Below are 24,746 nucleotides of genomic sequence, written 5' to 3' on the forward strand. Positions count from 1 at the left end.
GTTTGGCCCACAGTTAAGAGAGATGTGCTCTGTGGCCCACAGGTGAGGGTTTTAAGTAAGACGCTGCTCTCTGACCCAGATGTAAGACACACATGCTTCCTGTCTTGCTTCCTGTTTACACAGTAAATTCAGCAGTGTTGTGTCCACAGTGATAGAGTTCATTTAAACCCTAATAGTGTCAGTTCCACTCTCTGAGTATAACATTAACACTGTAGAATGTACTATTTTCTCTTTTGATGAAAGAAATATGGTGCACATAGTTACCAGTACGGTTAATCCGAAAACAAGTACAAAGGCTACTTTAGGTGTCACTACATTCTGAGCGTACCCCCGCCTTGTGTGTGTGTGTTTTTCCATTACCCTGTCCAGTGTGTGTGTATGTGTGTGTGTGTGTGTGTGTGTGTGTGTGTGTGTGTGTGTGTGTGTGTGTGTGTGTGTGTGTGTGTGTGTGTGTGTGTGTGTGTGTGCGTCATGAAGCATGCACCGTGAATTCGAAGGATTCGTAATTAAGCCATTGCACTTTGCAAAGTTTATCAGACAAACTCCAGCACCACGGACAGCTCCATACATTAAAATCCACTTATAAAAGTAAAAATAATAGCCTTTTATATTAGTACTATATTTTAAAATATATGTGGGTTATTACAAATATATATGACTATATATGACCAGTCAAAAATAGCACTTGTTGTGGTGCACCATGTGAAACAGCCTCTCTTGTCTGTTCAATAAAGTAGGGAAAGAAAACATGAAAGCATGCATGCAAAATTGTCATCTACTCTTAACATTTTTATTGAAATGTCAATGAGGAGTGCATGCCACAGTTCATCAGGCCAGCAACTGGATTCTATGAAGGGAAAATAGTGTTTCTGTCACCATATGACTTATCCACAGCATCTATGTCCATTGGGCTGTTGGCCTACTTACATATTAGTTAATTTCAACACAGTTGAATAGTCTATGGCTGTACGGCCATACGGCAATGTTATTATATGGTGTCATGCTGCCCTCTACTTGTCATTAACAATATTCAGAACTTCATAGATGTCAAATGGAAAGGAACACAATCCATTTACATTACACTACACCTAACTGATACTTTTATCCAAAGAGACAGATGACAATATCTAGATACAGGGTTTTGATTACCGTCCCTGGAGCAATGTTATGTCAGGTGCCTTGCTCATGGGCACTTCAGCCATGGAAAGAGGTGTTGAGAGAAGTGAGGGTGATATTCGAACGTGCAACCTTCTAATTTAAAGACCAACTCCCTAACCATTAGGCCATGGCTGCCACAGAGAGCAAATAAGTAGGTTAGACAAGTAATTATCTCATATCTCTGAGACACAGCCAATGGATGTAAGCTATCACTTTAGGTTAGAAGTTTGGACTCAAACATCCACTTCAACAAACCATTAAACACCAATATTTAATTGCATTGTTGTACATGTACCGTTTATCATGTAATTGAATAAAAAATACAGCAAAACACATGCTCAAACTAACTGTCTGGCATACTCTAGGTGACTTGGATGGATTTGAGACCAATCTGTTGGCACAATTTGTCATTCTAGACAATAGTTCAATAGTTTTAATGAATGAAATGTAAAGATGTTTTCAGTTATTCTTTGTGTCTGCACATTTTTTACATCTTCAAATGTCACAGCTGTTCCTTTTCTGATTGAACTGTGAAGTGACACATAACATATGATACACGTCCGTACCATATAACACTAACTGGCTATATAACACCAACTCAGGATGCAGTTTACAGTAATAGAATGCCAGAGAAATTATAGAGGAGACAAAGGCAAGCAACACAGCTATATTATCTACTTTGATCAGCTATGTCTTAACATACCTCACCAAGAATTCAAGTATTTTCATTACACACTAGTTTAAACTTTTGTTGCCTTTGCCTCAAGTCATATAATAAATAATAAACAATAGACAATAAAAATAATAATCTCATTTTGAATATAACATAAAGACATCAACTGTTTTTAGTCAAGATCATTTCTTTACAGTATAACACTACTTCAATAGGATGAACATATTAAGACATTTCTTAGAGACAATCAAATGTCATAATGAAATGAAAAATTGGACAGTATTTAACAAATAGTGCTCAAACAAGAGAACACACATACGATATATGATAGTGAAATGAAGAAAATTTAAGGAGGAAGCAAAACATTTTAAGAAAATGTGAAAAAAGCTCGAGTCATACTATAAATTTAAGTAGACGTTGATGTTTCCAAATTAATATTAAATGGTCATGCTGAGTTTACTCAAAGCAGGATAATATTCCAGAGCTCACAACAGTGGATGTCCGGCCTCCATTTCATTTCAGATTGAGTGTGAGGAGTTTCAAGGGTATGTTTGAAGAGAGTTAAATATTTGTAGTAGAGATGCACCGGATCCTGATTTTTAGGATCCTGCCGGATACCGGATCCACTGCTTAAGATCCTGCCGGATCTGGAACTGGATACTGGATCCTACGAAAGGTTTGAAACACATAGCCTACTCGAACACGCGGGCCCTTTTTATTACGTTGGCTCAAACTATTTTTTAGACTCATTGGCTTACTGCCACACTGCCTGCAACGGCCGCTTCCAAAGGGCTTTCACTCCATGCAGCGATTGGGGTTGTGAAAGACTGACTGAAAAGCCTAGGCTACGTAAAAACTAGATGCACCAGATCCTGATTTTTAGGATCCTACCGGATACCGGATCCACTGCTTAAGATCCTGCCGGACCCGGATCCTGTGAAAAACCCTATTATCCTGCCGGATCCGGAACCGGATCTTGGATCCGGTGCATCTCTAATTTGTAGAGATATTATTCCCACCCAAAACTTTTGACATCAGAGTATATGCTCTGCTCTTGTTTTGGTCTTGTGTAATCCAATGTTGGCTCTTCGCCATGTTGTTCATCAGCCTGGTCTCGTGCGTCTGTAGTCTCGCTGTTTTGGACCTGAAGACTGCCACGGTCTGTAGTCTGTTTCTTTTGAAAGTTGAGTGCGGAGTATTGCACATCGTCCTCTTCACTCTGCTAGTAAACACAGAAAAAACACACATTAGCTACATTCTTCAAGCATTTTTGACACGTGGCGACGATACTCAGAAATAGAAATTGGCCAAAAGGTGAAAATTGAAAAGGTCTTTTAATCTGAAAACATGTCTAATAAAAGAAAATACATGAAATACTGTATGTGGACAGCAATCGTAAAGTAAACTATTCATTGTAATGCTACAGTATGAATTCATGACATTCTGATGAACACAAAGCAATTTCAAGAGCCTACTGGTTAGCTGCCAGTAGCCACAGACAGTAATGTGTTAAACAATTTAGAACTGAATGAAAATATAAAAAAAATATTGATATTCGTGTTCCTACTTCATCATCCTGAATGTCCCCATCTTCTCCCCCAGTGCCCACTGGTGGGTAAAAGCATCTTAAGAGCCGAGCTCCTGCCAAACATATACGGTAGACCTAGATGTTATTACACACCGCAATGTTCAGAGTTTCCATTATGCGTCTCAGTGAACAGAGTGGAAAAGTGTACAAAGTGTACAGTGTGCACGTCATATGAAGTAGAGAGGAAGCGAAAAGAAGGGCAAAATGCTCTTTCATTCTTAAAAGTGCAATATCAACATTTTGGATTGGGCACCCCTTTAAAAATGAAGTATTTTATTTCAAGGGGCTATCCCTAAGAACAATAAATTACAAATCTTGTAAATATTTCTCATTTAATGTATCCTGGGTCATCCATTTTTTTTTATCCACAGTGTGTATAAAATAACTTACCTGTCTTCTGACCACTATTACCATGATACACACTGAATGTACTGTACGAACATTTAGTATGGTGTTTGGTCATTTGAGAATAAACTGAATGCATACTAGATAGAGATGCTTATTTGTTTATGTTAAATTACATATACTGAAATTACACATACTGATTAATGTAGCATTTAAAAAATAAAGAAAAAAAATATCCTTGTGTTTTACAGGCGTGTTTATGTGATGTTAAGGTACTTACTGAGGCACAATCGGATTGTTCTTCTGGTTTCCCTGGTACATAATAGATAGACGTTCAGCACTACAGATAATATCAGTGCCTCACCCAGACAGAATAGGATAGGAATGAATACGTTTCCATCTGCCCATGTGCAGGGTTGTTCAGTGCTGTCGTTTCCACCTGCGTATAAATGCAGCAATGCAAAATTTTCCAAACGTGATATGTACATATATCACATTTGGACAGTAGCTTAACATGGTTTGCATAAAATTACAGATGGCTTTATCTAAAGCTGTAGCCCATGTAGCGAGGGACGGTTTTATTAAAAATCAATGAACCCAAGTTCTTTTTCAAAATGATTTACCATAGTAGCCTAGTTTAGTCTCAACCATGCTATTCATTGTATTCAAAAGGTAATCAAAACACTTTAGTCCAGGGGTTGGGAACCGTTTTCATTCGAGGGCCACTTCAAATTTTATAAAGTCCTCCGAAGGCCATACTATGAACACAAACCAAGATTTACCCCTGCACTTCAGGCCTATATTGAAGGTGGCCACCTTCACAACAGACCCCACCTTCAATAGGTCCCCTGAAAATATAACTTAATTATTCAGCAAATGTAATTGAAATTCCTTCACAAAACATGTCCTACTTCGTGTGAAACTGCATAACATTACAATTATACCGGGGTCTGGATAAGATGGTTCCCGACACAGGTCCCGACATAGGTTCCCGACCCCTGCTTTACACTATCTAAAACAGGGGTGTCAAACCCATTTCAGTTCAGGGGCCACATACAGTCAATTTGATATCAAATGAGCCAGACCAGTAACGTAATCGCGAAATATTGGGGGGAAAAAATCATATCGCAATCACATTGCTATTCAGTCATTTCAAGGTGGTTGCCAGCAGGTACATCAGGAGCATTGCCTGTAATTGACAAGCGAAAAAGGCAAATTCTTTGTCAAGTATTGAAAACCTGACGCCTCAGAGACCCTATACATCACCTTTGTTATGGGCTAGATATTTGCTTCTTTTCAGATATATATATATTTTCTTCTCAGCTTTTTTTGTTTGTTTTAATACGGTCTGGGGCCGTATTTTAAACCATCTCTCGGGCCGCCTCCGGCCTCCGGGCCCTATGTTTTTACACTCCTGATCTAAATGTATATAGCCATAATATGAATGAGGCTGTGTCCTTAAAAAAGTGCTCCACTGTATATAGTCATACAGGCATACTGTACAGTACAGTACATACTAATAACACAAATGATACCAAGGAAAACCGTGTGCTGTAACATATTGTGTAGATACTGACACTGTACCAACATATCTCCTGTCAGGAGAACTGCTTATCATTTTTTACATTTGAAGAACAAAGACAACTGAGTAGGCTAATACACACTTTTCACCTTAATTAACTTCAGTTTGTTCTAACAAATATGTTAAGTGATTTGTTTAATTACAGAACTTAAAAACAACTCCAGTTTGTAATACATTTTTAAATGCTTACATTTGCTGCAGTTCATGTTGCTCTCTGCAATCAGTGGATGAATTCATCAGCATTAACACCATCAACTATTTGTGATCCTGCGTCCTTGAGGTGTCACACTAACTGTTCACTGCCACAAACAGACTTAGATTCAAGACTGTATGTTCCAACCGTGTATATGTGGTAGACTTGTGGTTTTATTGATGTGCGCATGCGTGTGAGTGTGTAGTACAAAATGGGGGCTACATTCGCACGCAGGCACGCACACACAAACATACACACACACACACACACACACACACACACACACACACACACACACACACACACACACACACACACACACACACACACACACACACACACACACACACAGAAGACGTGTTTAATGTAAGTTCAGGGTGCAAACTGAAGCAGCAGTTGACCCTCCTCTATTTTTGGCTGCTGCTGGTAAATCAACTGTTTGATCTTGGCCCGTTTGAATTCTCTGCTCACTTTTAACCCTCAAGCGACAAGCCTGTTTTTGCGACTAATCTGACCGAGCGGGGTCATTTATGACCCCAACCAAGGAGTTTATATAGAAATACCACTATATAATTATTTTTTGGGGTTCATTCAAATTTATTAACATCTTGCACATACTTGTCCCTCATCTAAAGCAAAAAAATGTGAATTTGAACATTTTATTGTTTTGCTAAAAAGTAGTCAAACTTACATACGTAGGCTATATGCTAAGTATGATGTATGCCTTCATTTGCATACTGTATGTAAACATCAAAATACAAAAAACATCCAATACATAATTTTTCTTCTCTCGTCATCAGTAATCAACTGAAAAAGTTTCATGGTGATATCTATAATTGACATTTTTTAGCCTATTCACTTACCATAATAATACAGTATGTTTATGCTAATTATGAAAATTGCTCAAAGTGAAACCAAGCTAAATTCTATCCATTAGGTCCATAGATGATATTTCTGCAATAAAACTTTAGGGTACTCACAAGATCAGAGAATATGGTAATTTGCACAGACAAAACCATGTCTCAAACATATAAGCTTATGCACACTCAAAATTTCTCTGAAACTTTTTCTGGACATTGTAGCTGTGAAAATGTGTCTTCCATATGCATTAGAGCAAATAAATGATTCAACTGATGCTTGAGCCTTTGTACAGCCATATAATAAGGAAAATTCTAAAAAACGCTATTGATTTCTACACTGATTACTTATTTCCTCCCTTTTTGTTCATCAGGATGACTTCCATTTCATATTCTCATCATGTGCTACCTGGGTGCCCTCACAATATGCTTGGCTGGCTATCGCAGGGATGCCCTATTTATTTATATAATATATTATATTTTAATACTATAAATGTTTATATTATGAATATTGTAGGACTGCTGGCCATGGCCTGCCCCAAGACACAAAATACAAAAACTAGAGTTTGAGAATTACAACAACAGTGGACATGTTGAGTATCTCATGGATCCTCTCAGGGTCATAAATGACCCCACATGTGTTTTGATTATAAATCCCATATGGATGGTCCAATCCTCACAAAAATCATTCACAACGTGCACAACATATGTATTGACAAACTCCTATTGACAAACTGAAAATTGCAGAAATGGTGTGTGAAAATAGTGCAACTGACATGAAATCAGTCTGTAAAGAAACAAACAGTACTAGAAATGCTATCACGTTTAATATTATTGGGGGAAAAACCTTCATCTAATTTATCACTGTGTGTAAATTTAGCCCATTATTTTCAAATTGAATTGTTTTTGTCTCGTCTTACTTTCATCTTGGTACTAAAGCTAAAAGCGATTAAATGTTTTCTTTTTTAGTCTTTTTGGAATGTTTATAGTCAAAAGTATTGTGGATATTTTGTTGTAGCTGGTGGGAATAAAATGACAAACCAATTCGTAATGAGAATCACAGAAATGGTGTACACAGTAAAAAAAGAACTGTTGTTTTTACGGAAAATTGCTGGCAGCAGTGGTTGCCAAAGTCTACCTTAAAACAAATAACGGTATATTTCCTTTTTACATTTTACGGTAAGATTATGGCAGCAGTGGTTGCCAAAGCCTACCGTTAAATAAATAACGGTACTATTTATTTTTACATTTTACGGTACAATTATGGCAGCAGTGGTTGCCAAAACAGATTGGACAGATTATATTCAGGTGAGTTCAATTATAGAGTTACAATCAGACAACTGATTGGACTGATTATACTCAGGTGAGTCCAATTATAGAGTTGCAATCACAGACAACTGATTAGACTGATTCTACTCATTGGAGTCCAATAAACATCAACTTAATTAGATACCTAAATAAATGCCCAATTGCCAGATTGTCTAGTGCAGGCAGGTGGACCAGTCTAGTATCATCAATGAAGGGTATGCAAATCCATTCTTTATTTAAAAAAGGCCTGAAAATAACCTTAAGGAAAATGAAGGCCAAAGCTAGCGGGGCAAGCAAGCTAACAAACAAGCTAGTTAGCAAGCCACCAAACAAGCTAGTTAGCAAGCCACCATGCAGCCACCCTTACAACGTGACCTGCTAGCCGGGCCGGCCAGGTGAGGGCAGGCCAGCAGCCGGCCAGCCGGCCTTACAGCCAGCCAGCCAGCTAGCTAGCTAGCAACCAGTGAGCAGTACAATGCAACAGTCCCTGTTTAAATACATGTTCAAGTGAACCATGTGACCCGAGTGATGAAGCATTTGGCAGGTGCAGGCAGTAAGTTAATCATTGCATGACAGCCCTTAGCACTCAGGTGAGGTCAGGAATTGATTGATAGATTGATTCGGATGGGGTAGAATGACAGTTTCAAATAGACTGGGCTACTTCTAAGAGCTCAAGGGATTACTGTCCCAGGTAGACTTTTTCAGATTATACTAGCCTATAGGTATATTTTACACATTAAATGAGGCTAAACTGTAGGCTGTTACCGGATAAATAATAAGTTACAGTGAATTACTGCAAAATGTGCAAACTGTTGCCATTTGCAGTCCTTAACTGTTGCACAGTTTATTCAGTTGCCAGCTTCATTGTTGTCAAATCTACAACGTGGAGGCACCTGGAGCCAAGCAGACAGGCAATATGTTTTCTGTGGAGTAATTAATATTCAATTCATTATAACCTCCATTGCTTTCTGTTGGGTAGGAGGAATGCAAAAAAAGATATTCTGAATTTTGAAGAGGTTTACCGTGTCAATTAGTTTGTGTTGACATCAAACTCTGCCTGTTACAACCAGCCTATCAGTGGTTTGACAAGTTACACCTGGAACAAGTGCAATCACAAGAGATCTATTGGACTAAAAGAGGACAAAAAGCCTAACACGACCAGAAAGAGCACCTACTTTTTGTAGTATACACAATGTGAAGAAAAGCAGAACAGAGTTCTTTGTCTGTTGGTTCACAATTTGGTTCACTAACAGATGATTGAGTTTGGTTCACTTATAGGGGACTCAACAAAAATGGCTGCTCATGTTGCCAAAACATTTGAAAATTGGGGAGGCATGTTTTTCATAACTCTCAAGGGAGTTAAACATTAACTCTCTAGCTCTCTTAGCTCAACAACTCGGATCCAGAGGAGTCAAATAACACTCTGTAGTGTTGCTGCAACTCTTGATGTTTAGATTTTGGCTGAACACCAGTCTAACTCTGATCAATCGAACTCTGGCAAATTTGCTGTGTACATATGTGTACACCAGTGAAAAATAAAGTCATGTACCGTTTCTTGACTACTTCATCTTCACTTAACGGTATTTTCCAATATTTTCTTTTCAGTGAACAGTTCAGTATTTTCTACATATTGACACCAGTGAAAAATAAAATTATGTACCGTTTCTTGACTACTTCATCTCACTTAACGGTATTTTCCAATATCTTCGTTTACAGAGAACAGTCCAGTATTTTCTACATATGACACCTGTCAAAAATAAAGTTATGTAGCGCTTTTTGACTAAATAGTGGCTTGCCATATTTAGTACAGAGATAAACTGTTTTACATTTTACGGTCACTGACTGTTGCAATTTGACAGTTTTTTGCCGTAATTTCAACTGGCATTTTTTTACAGTGTAGCAATATGGTGACAATACATCAATATAATACATCAATAAATCACATCACTGGAAGATGACCAGGTCATCATCGCCGTAGTGTACTGGCCAGCCATCTACGCAGGCAATGGCGATGTAGCAAGTACTCTTTTTGCCCAGATATGTACACTTGGGGTATCACCATCCTCCAGTGTGCTTGCAGATTACGATGGGAAAGGGCTGGTTGCTCTTGAACAGATTGTCACGGTAGTGTGTCCCTGCATCTCCGCAGATGCGCGTCACCAGCTGAGAGGAGGCCTGGATGAAGGTGTTGGTCTCCTTGCAGTCGTTGCTGCCTGTCTGCGTGATCTTGCGCGTGCTTATCTCACGGTCGCAGATGTACTCGTTCATGTTGCCGTTGATGTGCTGTTTGACAAGCTTGTTGTAGCGCTCCTTGACCTCTGGTGTCTGGCCCTGAGCCCTCTGGGCCGCAGCTGCAAGGGGCAGCAGGGGAAGCAGCAGGCTTTGCATCCTCATCAGGGAAACTATTCAAAGTCATCACAATCAGACCAGACCAGCATCTCAGCTTAGCTTTAGCTTTGGCTCAAGTTTGGAGTCAAGTTGTTTTATCATCATTTGGAGATCTACATATTTCGGGATTCTTATACAAGCCGTCTTTCTGGGGCCAATATCCTTTTCATATTTCTCTGGCATGTGGACTGCCAGGGCCACTAGTGCTACTGTGGTCCAAAAATCCCTCTGCACTTAAATCACCTGCAATACTGTTGCTTCTAAAAGTCAGCAATTCGTGACCATGATCAAAAACCAAGACAGACAAATCAATTGTTGTTAATGTTCTAAGTGTGAAACAATGAATAAAAATATGGCAGGGTAGCAGGCTTCACTCAGGTTTCTTGATAACTTTTAAGGGTGCTGTCCCAAATAAATACTTAGAATCAAAGAAAAGGGGGGCGCACCTTGCATCAATTTTTCTTTATTTTGCACAAAATAAAGAAAAATTGATGCAAGGTGCGCCCCCCTTTTCTATGACTCTTTCAATTATTCCCATCACATTTGGATTTACTAACAGCTAGGGTTGCAGGCAGGGTCAGTGGGTTCAGCCAAGGTAAGGGATGCGTGCTTGTCTGAAATGAAACCAGACAAATGCAGGCCAATCACCTCAGTTGCCCTGACGAGAATAAATACTGTATCTAGGCCTGCATGCTCGCTACTCTGTGACCACTAGATGTCCCCATGCAGTTTTGTATCTCTGAAATGTATTGTTAGATGTGCACATATTACCATTGCCTGAGCCTGTGATGATGGCGCCAAAGAAAATGGAATCTTGTACAAGAACGACCACTAGCTGGTGTGGCCAGGAGTGGCACTGCAGCTATGTTATCGCAGCCAAGTAAATAATGAATGGGTGCCAATGGGGCTGTACGCTTCTCATAGAACTATCTGCCCGTGTGATTTTTTCCCTGGAAACAATGGAGTCGCGTTCGATAGATATGAGTAAGTGAAAGCATTTGCCAACACGTTTGCATCTTGTCAAGTGTTAGATTCGTGAAAATGACCCTTATTTCAACTATAGCAATGACATAACACGTGACAATCGACTTTACGGCACTACGCCATTTGTTTTGTAGTTTTAAGTCTGACTTCAGAAGTCGATGTGTTTAAATTATGTTAGGATTGTTGCGGACACCTGTTATTTATTGCATTTAAGGTGGTGGAAAAGCGGCATGTGTACATTGCGTAAAGGAAATGACTGTGCTGAATTTGGGCACCTTCAATTAACATTTTGGACGGCGGTGGGGGGTTTTGAGGTGTGTGACCGTAGATGTTTCTGCTAGGATCAGTCAGAGTACGTCTCTCGTCAGCTCTGGTCGTGAATAGTCGCAGAGATTCCTCAGCCAGCAGGTATTAGCCGAATGCTAGCGTGTTGCAGGACAAAACTAACACGTCTTTGGGAGAACAAAGCCATGTCAGGAACCTTTAACTTCACTTCTAATACAACTTCTATGATAAGGTACAGAATGTGCACACATCTTTACAAACCAGAGAACAGAACCGTCACAAATCCCTGCTGAGCCATTTAGCCCAATAGGCTCCCATTCATCTTTTACTTGGCTGCGTTCGCCAACGGGGCTATAATGGGAGCCAATGAGAGATGCCTATCTCATAGCTTAGAGAATTTCTGATGGCGCCTACTAGGGTAAACTTTGAATTTCCATACTGTGAGTGAATTTAAAGGAGCTCCAGGTAGGATTAAAAGTTTAACTAATCACGGTTCCGAGTCAAGCGATGCTTTTGCGAGTCATTAGTAAGTGAACTATTGCTCTCGCGGCCGCTTCCACGGTCCGCTGTCACAAAAACCCACAAGCAAGTTTTCACAGCGTCGGGCCGAATGAGTATCATGGGGAACACTTTTTATTTGAAACATTGCTTTACATACCGTATTCAGATTTGTATCAACTGCTGGCATTCCGTGATGAAAAACAGTCTCACAGCGAGTTAATTTGAACAGCATTTTTTCAATACGTGTAGATTTTGAGACAGGCATCCTACGGGCGCCACGCAAATGACATCATCCTACCTAGTGCCCCTTTAAGGTATGCATGCATTCAGGTAAATTGGGCCACTTTGGAAGGACTGATGAAATGTAAGGAAGAACATGAATAAATTCCATATATGTAGGTAGTTTGCACAGAGTCACCAATAATCTACTTGATGATAAAACAATTTCATAGGCCTATATTAATTATACATTTATTCCAGTTTTAGAGTCAGGTGTGCCTTCCTGGCTGAAAATAAAAAAGAGGTGAGATAAAATGGACCCCCTATTCATTTCAATGAAAAAAATAGAATTACACAAGAAGTCAAGCAAAACTAGAAATGCATTCTCACAGAAAATGCTGGAAGCGGGCTTGCCTTTTGGGGCAGAGATGAAACAAAGTACTATTGAGAAAACAAAGCTAAAAGAAATCTTGGAAAAACTCCATCCACCCAGTCAGAAGTTATGGGCCAAACAATTCAGCCATCTTGGATTCAGCCATCTTGAAAGTGTTGTAGCTCTGCGTTTTGGGGATATACTAAATGACATACATGGTATTTTAAGTTGGCTAAGGAACACTGCATATGATATAATTTTGAAAATCAACATGGCTTCGAGCGGGATTAGAACTCACAACCTCCATATCTGTAATCCAACCCCTTTGCCATTGATATTAAATGACATACAATACATGATATTTGAAGTTGGCTGAGGAACACTGCATATGATATCATTTTGAAAATCAACATGGCTTCGACTGGGGTTCGAACCTCCAACCCCCATATCCCTAATTCAGCACATTTGCCATTGATATTAAATGACATACAATACATGATATTTGAAGTTGGCTAAGGAACACTGCATATGATATCATTTTGAAAATCAACATGGCTTTGACTGGGGTTCGAACCCCCAACCTCCATATCTGTAATTCAGCACATTTGGCATTGATGCTAAAATGACATACATGGCATTTTAAGTTGGCCAAGGAACACTGCATATGATATAATTTTGAAAATCAACATGGCTTCGACTGGGGTTCGAACCCCCAACCTCCATATCTGTAATTCAGCACATTTGCCATTCATACTAAATGACATACATGGCATTTTAAGTTGGCCAAGGAACAGTGCATATGATATAATTTTGAAAATCAACATGACTTCGACTGGGGTTCGAACCCCCAACCTCCATATCTGTAATTCAGCACATTTGCCATCCATACTAAATGACATACATGGCATTTTAAGTTGGCCAAGGAACACTGCATATGATATAATTTTGAAAATCAACATGGCTTTGACTGGGGTTCAAACCCCCAACCTCCATATCTCTAATCCAGCAGCATGCATTCCCATTATGCCAAGCAGCTAGCTGTCATGCACAGTCCAGCAAGACTATATCACATTGCATTGAAGAGCTGAACAATAGACTTCTAGAATGGCTGCTTGCACCTGCTCGCAACTGACAGTTAGTATTGAGCCTTAAACAGGGGAGAGAATGAGAATGAGTTTTTTGTCTTTACAACATCGTTGTAAAAAAAACTAAAAGGAGTTGGCACGTGTCCTTTTCACAGATCGGAGTCATGCTTGTGATCTCTCTAACAGTCTTTGAATGAAGTGTATAGGTTAAATGGTTCAGGCACAAATGGACCTCTGTGTGGGACATGCGCTGATCTCTTGAAAAATGCATTTTTGGAAAGACTGGGATTCTCCATAGACCCAGGCCTGTTTTTTTTACAAACCTGCCATTTAAAAAAGTATTGGGAGTTGGGAGATGAAACTTTGACAATTTGGAGACATCCCATAGAGCTCGCTAACAACGCATCAACTAAACTTCTAGGTGAAAGTGTTGATGTTTTATGACCGAAAAAGCCTCCTACACTCTAATCTCTAGAGTGGCGGAACTTTGGTTCATGAAGGTTCCACCATAGTTTTCAATGGGGACCCAGGCTTTCACAAAATCACCAAAAACGGGAAAACGACAAGAGACACAGACAAGCCTATTAGTGTACGCAAGCTCCAAGCCGAGCCGGTCGTTTTAGTGTTTGAATGGTGTCTCTATCTCGGAAGGCCTAGGAGGAGATCCATTTTCTATTTTACTGCCCTGCACATGACCAATAATAAAGAAACAGGACTTAGAGATTACTATAATCGGGCCTTGCTCTGCAAGGGCCATGCTCTGCCCATCACAAAGGTATAATGCCATTCTAATAACTTAAAATAGATACAGTAATGTTGCAACAATTTAAGTACATACAGTATGTGGTGATTGGTCAGTAGAGTTAAAAGAGATGAAACACTCAATGCTCATCCAGCCCAATTTACCTGCTGGCTCAATTTACCATTTTGTGGCTGTGTAGAGAGTGGGGAAAGGATTAACTCCCATTAACTCCAATAATACATCCATGTGACTGATTTTAGAATTTATTTGGCTTGTACACATTTAAGTCAACAAAGTGTGCCTTGGCAGGAAATGTACGTTTCTGGGAGAATGACCCAAATGTTTGTAAAATTGATACATGGGTTTAACCTTTGGGTTTAACCTAAACACCCTCGGTTGTGCACCCCTGGCTGCACAATCTTCAACCTCTGATTGTTGTTTGTAAAATTGAAATCCATGTATAGTATGTTCCCAGCTAATGGCTACTTGTGGTTTTCAGGGTATGCTGTCAGCAAAGCAGGATGGGAGAATTCTTCCTCAAGTGGATGCAAACCATCCATACATGTCAACATTGAATATTCCACAAATGTCCCTTTCTTCACTTTCTTCTGCATACCATTAAAGGATAACTGCGGTATTTTCAACATTAAGCCTCATTTCCGAGTTGTCTGAAAATTCATTTTTGAAAATGTACGTTTTTGGTGTTTTTAAGGACGTGGTCGGACATGCAGGCGACTTGCCATTCTGAAGCAGGTTGGGATGAATCAAAATTTGGCAAATACCCGAGACAGCAGTAAACATCAAAAAAACGGTGAGGGGAGTTCTAGAACATTGCAGACAACTCGGAAATGAGACTTAATGTTGAAAATACCGCAGTTATCCTTTAAAAGATAGCATAGGAACGGGTCATATCATAATATCAATTGTGTGTACAAAAGATCCGGATCTAAATAATTGTGCACAGATTTCAGCATCGAACTGTGTTGAAGCGCTGTTACCAAACTACAAGAAATACCGAAACCGCAATAAGATCAGACGTAATGTTTGCGGGACCAAAGGTGTAAAGGCCCACCATTGCCACTGCGCTATTCATTTGAAATCCTGTCAAGTCAGAGCTTAAACACACAAGGGGATGTTTATTAAGCTGATTGTTTGATTCCTACACATTGGCCTTCATTGTGAGTGCGGACCACATGGCGTTTTCTCTCCCTATCTACTGATGCGGATCTGTGGGAGCGTACTGTTGGGCCGAGATGAACTCATCTCCTTCCTCTGGATGTAGCGTCTCTGTGAGAGAGAGAGAGAGAGAGAGAGAGAGAGATGTCGGCAGTCAGATCAGTACCATTTTTAAAAGCATACTGCTACATCTACCACAAAAAACAGGCTTTATTAGAGTACTCATGAAAACAAATTTTGGATCTTTAGCGAGAATTTCGAGTATACACACACACACACAAACACACACACACACACACACACACACTGGAGGCTGACGTCTGGGGTTCATGACAGCCCAACTGGGAAACTCAAACACCCATTGTCATTGGGGCACAGCACACAGTGCTCACTGCACGCAACGAAATTGCATTCATGCCACACACGTGCAAGGGGGCAGCCCCCAATGTCACCCCCAAGGAGCAGTGCGGCGGGACAGTACCAGCTCAGGGTACCTCAGTCATGCGAGGAGGATGGTTAATTACTCCCCCCGCCAACCTGGCGGGTTGGGAGTCAGACCGTCAACCTTTGGGATGCAAGTCTGACGCCCTAAACGCTTACCCATGACTGCCCAATGGTTCATGTGAGAAAGTGAACATACACACAAATACAGTAATGATAGTCCTACAAAAAATCCAACTGCTAGTGATTGTTACATAGCCTAATTTCATAGCATCAAGACCTAGCCTACTTGTGCAGTAAGACTGTATAGTTCTACATACTTTGATTAGTTCATGTTGGTACAGTATATAGGATAACAGGGGGTTTTGAGTGCTGAATGAATTCGCTACATTTCATTTGACAAAGGTGTATTCATTTCAAGAAAAGCGAATTTGCTTTTCATTTTTACAATGAAAGTCTATTGACATTCTTCGGAATAGCACCTTTGACCTTGGCAATCACCTTTTAAGGTCACAATCCCAAATGTTGCCTAGATAATGGTCAGAAATACTTTGTAAATTAATCGCAAAGAGTTCAGAATTGATGTATGGGCATGTGCATTTAACTGAAAATCGTGGCACTATCATGGACAAGCACCTTTGTGATTTTTAATGTCTACCCACCAATTTAGGCTAATTTTACATTAATCAGTTTCTATATCGTTTCTATCGCGGATGCACTGTCCTTTTACATCAAAATACTGGAAAACGACATCATAGGTGACAGATTAGGTTTTTATTGAGAGGACAGAAACTTTGTGAGTAATGTAAATAATTTGCAAGACACGACACAACGAAATGGTGAAATGAATGACTGTAAACGGAGCCTCAGTTCCAGTAAGAAACTGCCCTAACTCCAAATTGCAGGCGGGTTTACAGGCCAGGTCCAGGACTATAAGGTTTAATAATATAAGGGAATTAATATAAGATATGTGAACCCTCTTGACTGCTTTCCTACTCATCTTTACGACTGAGTTCAAGTACATCAGAACAAGAAACAAGTACATCAAGTAGGCCTACATCAGAACAAATGCATGCATGCATGCACACACACCCACACACAGACACACACACACACAGACACACACACACGCGCGCGCGCGTGCGCGCCGCCCACACACACATGCATGCACGCACACACGCACACACACACACACACACACCGAAGCAGGGAGTGCTCTGTATCCCCTGCTGTGAGTCTAAGTGCACAGCCAGTGTTGGATGTGTTAGTAAACCACTGATTCTTGAAAGTTTGGCAAAAACATGTCCCTGCAGTAAAATATTAATTCTGTTGAAAATCAACTAAATTTTCACAAACAAAATGAACCCAGGTAATGGCCAAGGGGTCTGTCACACGAATACATTTTTGTTTGAAATATTTAAGTGTAATTTTATTACTTTTCATGGCTATAAACCTGTCCACACCCTGTAAAAACGCCTGTCCCAAGGACTGGCATCATCATTTCAATTGACTTAAAATACAAAAATCACTAACAGAATTGAACAATATCACCATGATGTGGAAGACCATATTAAAGTGGTTCTACAGATGTGCACATAGTGGATGTAAAACAATATTTACTATTATTTACTGATTGCTCAAAATGTGTCCAGCATATTGGTCACCACCGTCAGATTTTTTCTAAAAGACAATAAAATCAGGTATGCACAAGGTAATTTTCATTACTGAGGACCCCTTTTCAAACCTTTAGCTCTACTGCCTACTTCACCATCACTGAAGCTCCTGTAAGTTTATTATTTTGTCCTCAATTTGTTAATTTGTTTGGACACTGGTACTGTCCCAACCATAAACTGTCAACACCGTCGGGGGTTTTAATAGTATTGTATTACATTAATGTTAATAAATATATTTTTTTTCAGAAAAGGTATGAAGCACCCAAGAAACAGAGCGAAAATGAAATGGCTAATGTGAACAAACAATGCATAATATTTAAAAGAGTGCTTTTTTGTCTCACACCGTCAGATGTCACCACAGTCAGATTTTGTTCTGCTCATCATGTTGTTCCATATTATACTAAATTGTGCTGGTTAATGAAACATTACTAGGCATGTTAGTAATAATTGTGATCCAAAATGATACTCTAGCCACCACTGAGGTGCATTTGGAGGTTTTTTTGTCAGAAAACCTGACGGTGGTGACATCTGATGGAGTTCACCAAAAAACACATGTTTTACGTGTTTTTGACATGTTTTAAGAATATGCATACAATAAGTATCTACAGTTATGTTTAATTGTTAAAGTAATTCACTTTAATACAGTAAACATGTGTTTTTACTTCTAATTCTGTCTGCCGCTGTTGACAAAACAAGAAAGAGCCCATTTTATGAAAAATGTTAAACATGGGGAGCTTGGCCAATGCATTCACTGCACAGCCAAGACCTACATCTATGATGATACACCTCTATATTTTGGATTTGAACAACTTAAAAGCTGTTTTTACCACATTTTCAACAACCCGTGGCTTACTTCCTAGATAATCTAACTAATGAAGTAAAAACACATGCTCATACTGTGCACACACAAAAATAAAGTGTTTATGCAAGATGCCATTGACTTGAGAGGGCTATTTATTTTGCTAAATGCAGGTACTAATTAGGCCACTTTCACCACTCTCAGATTACTGTCACCACTGTCAGTTCTTAAGTCACCACCGTAAGAAGGAGTTTTGGACATTTTAAAGGAATGTGCTTACAACATTTTCCTTAGGAGTTGTTGAAATATCAAAGTAATAGCCAATTTAAGCCTACACGAATATTTGTGAAATTACAAAAAAATGTTTGTTGTATTTAGGCGTTAAGTAAGCATCGTATGACGGTACATATTTTAAAATTAGAACACATGAAACAGTATTAAAATAGAACAAAAGTGAATTTTCAACATTTAAAGGCATATGTGTGAACCAAAAAATACACATAATCACTTAAAAACTCCAGATACATATGCAACCAAATCAATACAATTTTAATAACTTTTAATTGTGTCTGACGGTGTTGACAAAAAACAAGGTATGATCGGAGAAAAGCCTGATTTCTGAAAAAAATACATAATGGGGAGATTGGCCTTGTGCATTTCTGAAAAGCCAAGACCTTAGTCTACGAGGATATACCATATAATTTTGTAATTCACTTTGTTTTTTTCTGTCAACATTACAACCTGTTTTAGCCACTTTCTCAAGAATCAGTGAAACATTAGAAGGGGTTGAGAGATTACCTTACCCCCTGCTGGCCTGCAAACATGGTCTCACATGGTGTCACTTCTTTAAACATGCACCATTCGCATATCGCTTTAACAGCTCATGGCCGCTCTTGCGAAATGTGTACTCATACATAGTAGCACATTGTTTACATAGTTGCATGGCAGCCATCCATGTGCTGGGGTTACATTTTTCTTAATGAGACGCACTACAAACACATGTTCATTCATCATCTACATACTGTATATATTGTATCTTAATATCTATTATCTATTAATATTAGGGGTGGGCATAGATTAATTTTTTTAATCTAGATTAATCTCACTGTAATTATGAAATTAATCTAGATTAATCTAGATTAATCTATATCAAAATGGCTCATTCAGAATAGGCACGATAGCGAAAAAAACCTTCGGGTTTCTTAAGACAGATGGCGCATTAGACCAAAATGCATCTCATCTTCAAAAAATGGCCATGTTGATACTTGGAGATGACAAAATCACAGCAATATGTGTAAAGTGTGTCTAATATTTTAGGAAGCATCATAAGATAGTGAAATTTCTAAATGAAGCGCTATAAATTGTAGAGGCAAATAAGTTACAGATAAATCTATCAAACATTTAGGCTATTTTAAAAAAAGTTACCTCAACAATTCAGCATTTCTAATGGGGAGAGAGAGAGAGAGAGAGAGAGAGAGAGAGAGAGAGAGAGAGAGAGAGAGAGAGAGAGAGAGAGAGAGAGAGAGAGAATCTGCCACTGACTGTTAAAAGGAGCAGCGGCTCCTTTAAGAGAGGGAGGAGCTCTGCGCGTAGTAGGCACAGCAGCCCTCAGCAGAGCCAGGCTACTGGATATGCCCACAGTGGGTTTACATACAGTGTTGAATCTCGCCCTCAAACCCGTGCCTGCAGTTCACCTAGGGAGCGCTGTCGAGACAGCAGAGCTCATAAGGCTGGCGCTAATAACTGACAATTGTGCTCGCTGTCTGCTGAAACTTGACAATATTACTGTAAGTTCTGAGAAACCAATGTGGATTTCAATGAAATGTACAATAACCTGGGAAGTATGTCCTTCTGATTTCCTACAGCGTTGGCATTTATGAGTCAGGCTCCGCTAGCATCTTGCTAACAAAATTGCTTTACGGTCGTCGTGATCACAGCAATGCAGCCGGCCGACCAATCTAAACGCAGTGTGTGAAGCCACTCGTGACGTCATATTGACAATAAAGACGTATTTTACAAAGATCCAGCAAGTTTAAACATTCAAACTAACTGCTATTTGAAAGGATAATCTATCCTGCCTTTTGGAAAAATAAAATGAAACGATGATACCAATTCTCTCCCAAAGCAATGGCAGCATCGTGGTTGAGCTCCATGCGACCCCATTCATTTCAACAGCCTCTGCGCTCCTTGGCGCTCCTCTGCGCTGTCTGGATGGCGCCACTTAGTGGACAGTACCACCCGGAAAAAGTAGCGAGATTCCTCTCTCGTATTACCCATAAACTCTCTCTGATATGCCTATCTAGAACCTACAGCACTGGCACACGGCGATTTGACAGTTGTTCTCAGAGTTAGAATGCCAGATGAGTTACAACTCGACATGAATTCAGTTTGCAAAAAAAAAAGTCAAGCGCGACAACCGCGAGGTTTATTACCGTTGGACATGAGAAGATCTCACTGAATCGCAAATGTGCGCGATTGCAACACAAACATTCAGCGAGAGTAGATATTGACAGTTTCAGTTTGACAATCTTCAAAATGCATAGGACTATCACACGGAATGTTTTGCAATTATAGCACAGGCAAGATTTCTGGAAGTTGTTTATGTAGCCTATTCTATGCAATGTCGGGCTGGTAGCTACTCACACACAACAACGTCTCTCTATGCTTCACCTCAAACAATAACGTACCACTCAGTCTACCACTTATGAAAAAGCACTCAAACAACAACTACCACGGCAGAGAGATTAATGTTTTCAGCATGCAAACACTTCATATTTTGTAGGTCTGCTGAAACAACAGGTGGAGAGAGGAGAAGCGACTGGAGCACAGTCTAAAAGCGTCTGTCAATTAAACGCTATGGTGACGTGCATACCCAAACTCCAAACCTATATTTTGAGAATAGATTAACGTGCGATATTTTCTTTATCGCGCGACAAGAGTCTCACATTATCGCAGCACGTTAACGCCGATAACGGCCCACCACGATTATTTCCATTTGTTGTATAAAAACCTTGCACATTGCTCTGAGTGGGGGTTTGTCTGTAAGCAAGTCAGCACACACACAAGTCCACTGGTGTTTTGTTTCCTCCAGCAGGGCCAGCAAATTCGATGTGAAGAAGGCTATATTCTGTTATCATGGGCTGAAACTGATCCTAGCTACTTCTGTCCTTATATTATCTGAGGCCTCTGGCTTCAAGCCTGTGTGTTGCCTGACCTTGCAGAAAACAATTAAGTTTCCCAGCTGTCAAACCAGCACAGAGCTGCTTTTGGATTTTTCTTTTTCTATTCTCGCACTCAACATCAGGATTGCAAATGTGAGAAAGACATCTCTATTATGTTTTTGGAAGATCTTACATGAAAACTCAGACCATCAGTGACGTCGAGCCTCAAAAGCACAACGCCAGAGGCCACAGGAAAAGGATGAGAGGAGCTAGAATGGCGCGGAACCCTTGTGTTCTCCAGGCCTTACCATAGGTGTACACAGACAGGGATACGGTGGTGCTCAAGCACCGGCCCCTTTGCCCTACTGGAAAAAATGCCCTTTTTGATTAAAAAAAAAAAGTTTTCAGTTTTTTGTCACAATGTACTGTGGCCCATGTTGCCATGATAATCTAAACATGTGTCACAATCAAACGCATGAGAGAAAATTCCTCAATGTAATTTAGCCTCTATAGCCTAGACAGTTGGAAGTTCCACATGCACCCCCGCCCCCCTTCAGCACCTGCCCCCAAAATGTCTGTGCACGCCACTGGGCCTTACCCTTTTATTCAGCAGGAAGTCCCGGTTCTCCTGCTTGCAGTAGTCCTCGTAGAGGCTGTTGGTCCAAGCCAGGCGTCCTCGGGCGCCTGCGTCCTGCCTGTCCAGGTAGAGAGGTGGCACAAACCTGTGTGTAGAAGAAACAAACAGGAAGTAAATTATGAATGTGGGAGCCGACGCGGATGCAGAGGGTGCTCCAGAGGCCACGCTAGTACTGTGGCTCTATCAGCACATCCAGGTAATCAATACTGCCTTCAGGAAACACTAGTCTGCTGTATGTGTGTGTGTGTGTGTGTGTGTGTGTGTGTGTGTGTGTGTGTGTGTGTGTGTGTGTGTGTGTGTGTGTGTGTGTGTGTGTGTGTGTGTGCGTGCATGCGTGTGTATTCTGTAATTCTGAGTGTTTGCTTGCAAAGGCAGGCCAGGGCATGCCCTAACACTGTGTGTGTGTGTGTGTGTGTGTGTGTGTGTGTGTGTGTGTGTGTGTGTGTGTGTGTGTGTGTGTGTGTGTGTGTGTGTGTGTGTGTGTGTTTGAATGCCATACCATGGATTCTGGTATTTGTGAGTAATTCTGTCCTCCAATGCTGTCCTAAATTCCCCTCGCTGTTTAAAAAAAGAAAGAAAGAAAGAAAGAAAGAAAGAAAGAAAGAAAGAAAGAAAGAAAGAAAGAAAGAAAGAAAGAAAGAAAGAAAGAAAGAAAAAGACAGTTTTAGGACTGTTTCAGTACATGGTTTGAATTTCACATGTGGCAGTTGTAATACATTTACAGAGAATTAACTTACTGTACCTACCTACTGATCAGAAGGCATAGTAACACTTTAATGTACTGTACTTTTTCACATTATTTCACTTTGCTAACCCTTTTTCCAAAGCGACTTATAGTTAACGTTTTGGTTAAGGTTTTCACTTCAGCCATGGATCAAGTTAAGGAGACATGCACATTCTTTCTACATGTAAGTGAATTAAAGCTAGAACCTTTTCATTAAAGAAGGTTGAGAGAGAAGACTTAATAATAATAATAATAATAATAATAATAATAATAATAATAATAATAATAATAATAATAATAATAATAATAATGTTTAAGTTTGTTATGGAATTTGATTGAAAAAATACTAGAGAAAAATAGTGAACCTTCCTCGCAAAGCCTAAGAGTATCAATAGCAATTGAGCTATTTATATAGCTCAGCGGAATCGTGCTGTGCCTCCCATGCCCAAAATTGAGCGTTGGCTGGAAGGTGGTGGGAGCCCCGCAATGCGAAATTGCCCAGATCACCTCAGTTACAACATTGCATTTCTCCACACACTTCTTGATCAAAATGAGAATGAAATATGACTGACTGTCCTCTCATCAAGGTGGTCCTTCAAATATGCCACTTCCATGCAAACTCTTTACGGCCCGAAAGTACTATAAATATTGCAATTAATAGGCCTTATGTCCTAGGCATAACTTTGCATTTTCCCCACATTTACAAAAAAGGCTACCTTAAATCGGTGCGCACTGTGCAGAGCGTTGGCGTTTATAGCACCACAGTACTGCACACCCCAGCCCACTCCGCCGACATAGTGGTCCTTCGGTAGCTGTGGCGGGGTACCAGGTGCAGCGCGGAACAGGTAGTCAAGGTCTCCAGTGCTTTCGGGGGATTTCGGACCAATTCCTATGAATCCCTTGAAGTCATACTGCTTTGTCCGATAATCCCCAATTCCGTCAGGACCTAAAATAAGTTCATCGTGTTAAATCGTAGCCTACACAAGGAGTTTGTGTCTGAATTTAACATTTACACATATGGCAAGTAAAACGCACGTCATGCGTTGCATGTAGGCTAATTTGCCACGCAATCATAGTGTAGGTTACCTGTGAATATCATTCTTTGTCCACGTGTCGATTGGAGTGGATTGGACCTGATGTTCGGCAGAACCTTTGCCATTATTCCTCCTGACCCTGGACAACCAGCAGGCTGTGGTCTCCAAAGCGCACAGTGCGCACTGACAGGCGCAGAGGAATGCGTTGTGTGCGCGTGTGTGTCTTCTGCGCTGGACAAGAGGACGTATCGTTGCCATGGTAGTAGTCATTGTTGCAGCTGAACAACTGCTACCTGGTCCAAAAAAGCCCGCGCGGTGTTCCATTTGTCATTCATTCGACCACCGACCCATGCATTTAAAATGAGAACGTATTCCTCCTCTGGTTTGCATTTAATTTCAGACATAATAATTAAGCCTTGTGAATCATTGTCAATAGCGATGTTTGTCTTGATTTTGTTTCACTCACTGGGGTTTCAATGCATATTTTGCTGATTAACGCAGTTGGTTTAGACCTCCAACGTAGGCCTATTAAATGTCAGCTGAGAGGTAGCAAAAATCCATATAGTTTAGTATATGCTTGTTTATATGCTTGCTTGTATGTTTTGAAATGGCAATATAAAGGGAATCCAGATTGGAAATTGTAATTCATTGGGCTTGTCACGTTTTACCTGTCAACTAGTTTGACTGTCACTGAATCTTTCACTACACAATGTGTGCTCATCGCCCTCGAGTGGCCATTGGGAAAACTCTTTTCTCACGGGGAATAGCCCTACAAAGGCAAAATGCAGTAACTAGGCCTACATATTTTGTCAAAATTGAG

At 40.1% G+C, this 24,746-nt stretch overlaps 2 protein-coding genes across 2 annotated transcripts; both read right to left on the reverse strand.

Moving 5' to 3' along the window:
* Positions 1-9,735: 9,735 nt before the first annotated feature.
* On the reverse strand, positions 9,736-10,102 carry LOC134438890 (ribonuclease-like 3). Its single transcript, XM_063188603.1, has one exon. The coding sequence runs from the start codon at positions 10,096-10,098 to the stop codon at positions 9,760-9,762; it is 339 nt and encodes a 112-aa protein (XP_063044673.1). The 5' UTR covers positions 10,099-10,102; the 3' UTR covers positions 9,736-9,759.
* Positions 10,103-15,396: 5,294 nt separating this feature from the next.
* LOC134438444 (protein SPMIP2) lies at positions 15,397-24,165 on the reverse strand. Its single transcript, XM_063188019.1, has 5 exons — positions 23,979-24,165; positions 23,609-23,838; positions 22,668-22,726; positions 22,130-22,253; positions 15,397-15,568 (listed from the first exon to the last, which is right to left on the reverse strand). Exons 1-5 carry the CDS (start codon positions 24,049-24,051, stop codon positions 15,491-15,493), a joined length of 564 nt encoding a protein of 187 aa, XP_063044089.1. The 5' UTR covers positions 24,052-24,165; the 3' UTR covers positions 15,397-15,490.
* Between the last annotated feature and the right edge of the window lie 581 nt (positions 24,166-24,746).

This window comes from Engraulis encrasicolus, chromosome 22 (genome assembly GCF_034702125.1).
Source record: "Engraulis encrasicolus isolate BLACKSEA-1 chromosome 22, IST_EnEncr_1.0, whole genome shotgun sequence".
Taxonomy (NCBI): domain Eukaryota; kingdom Metazoa; phylum Chordata; class Actinopteri; order Clupeiformes; family Engraulidae; genus Engraulis; species Engraulis encrasicolus.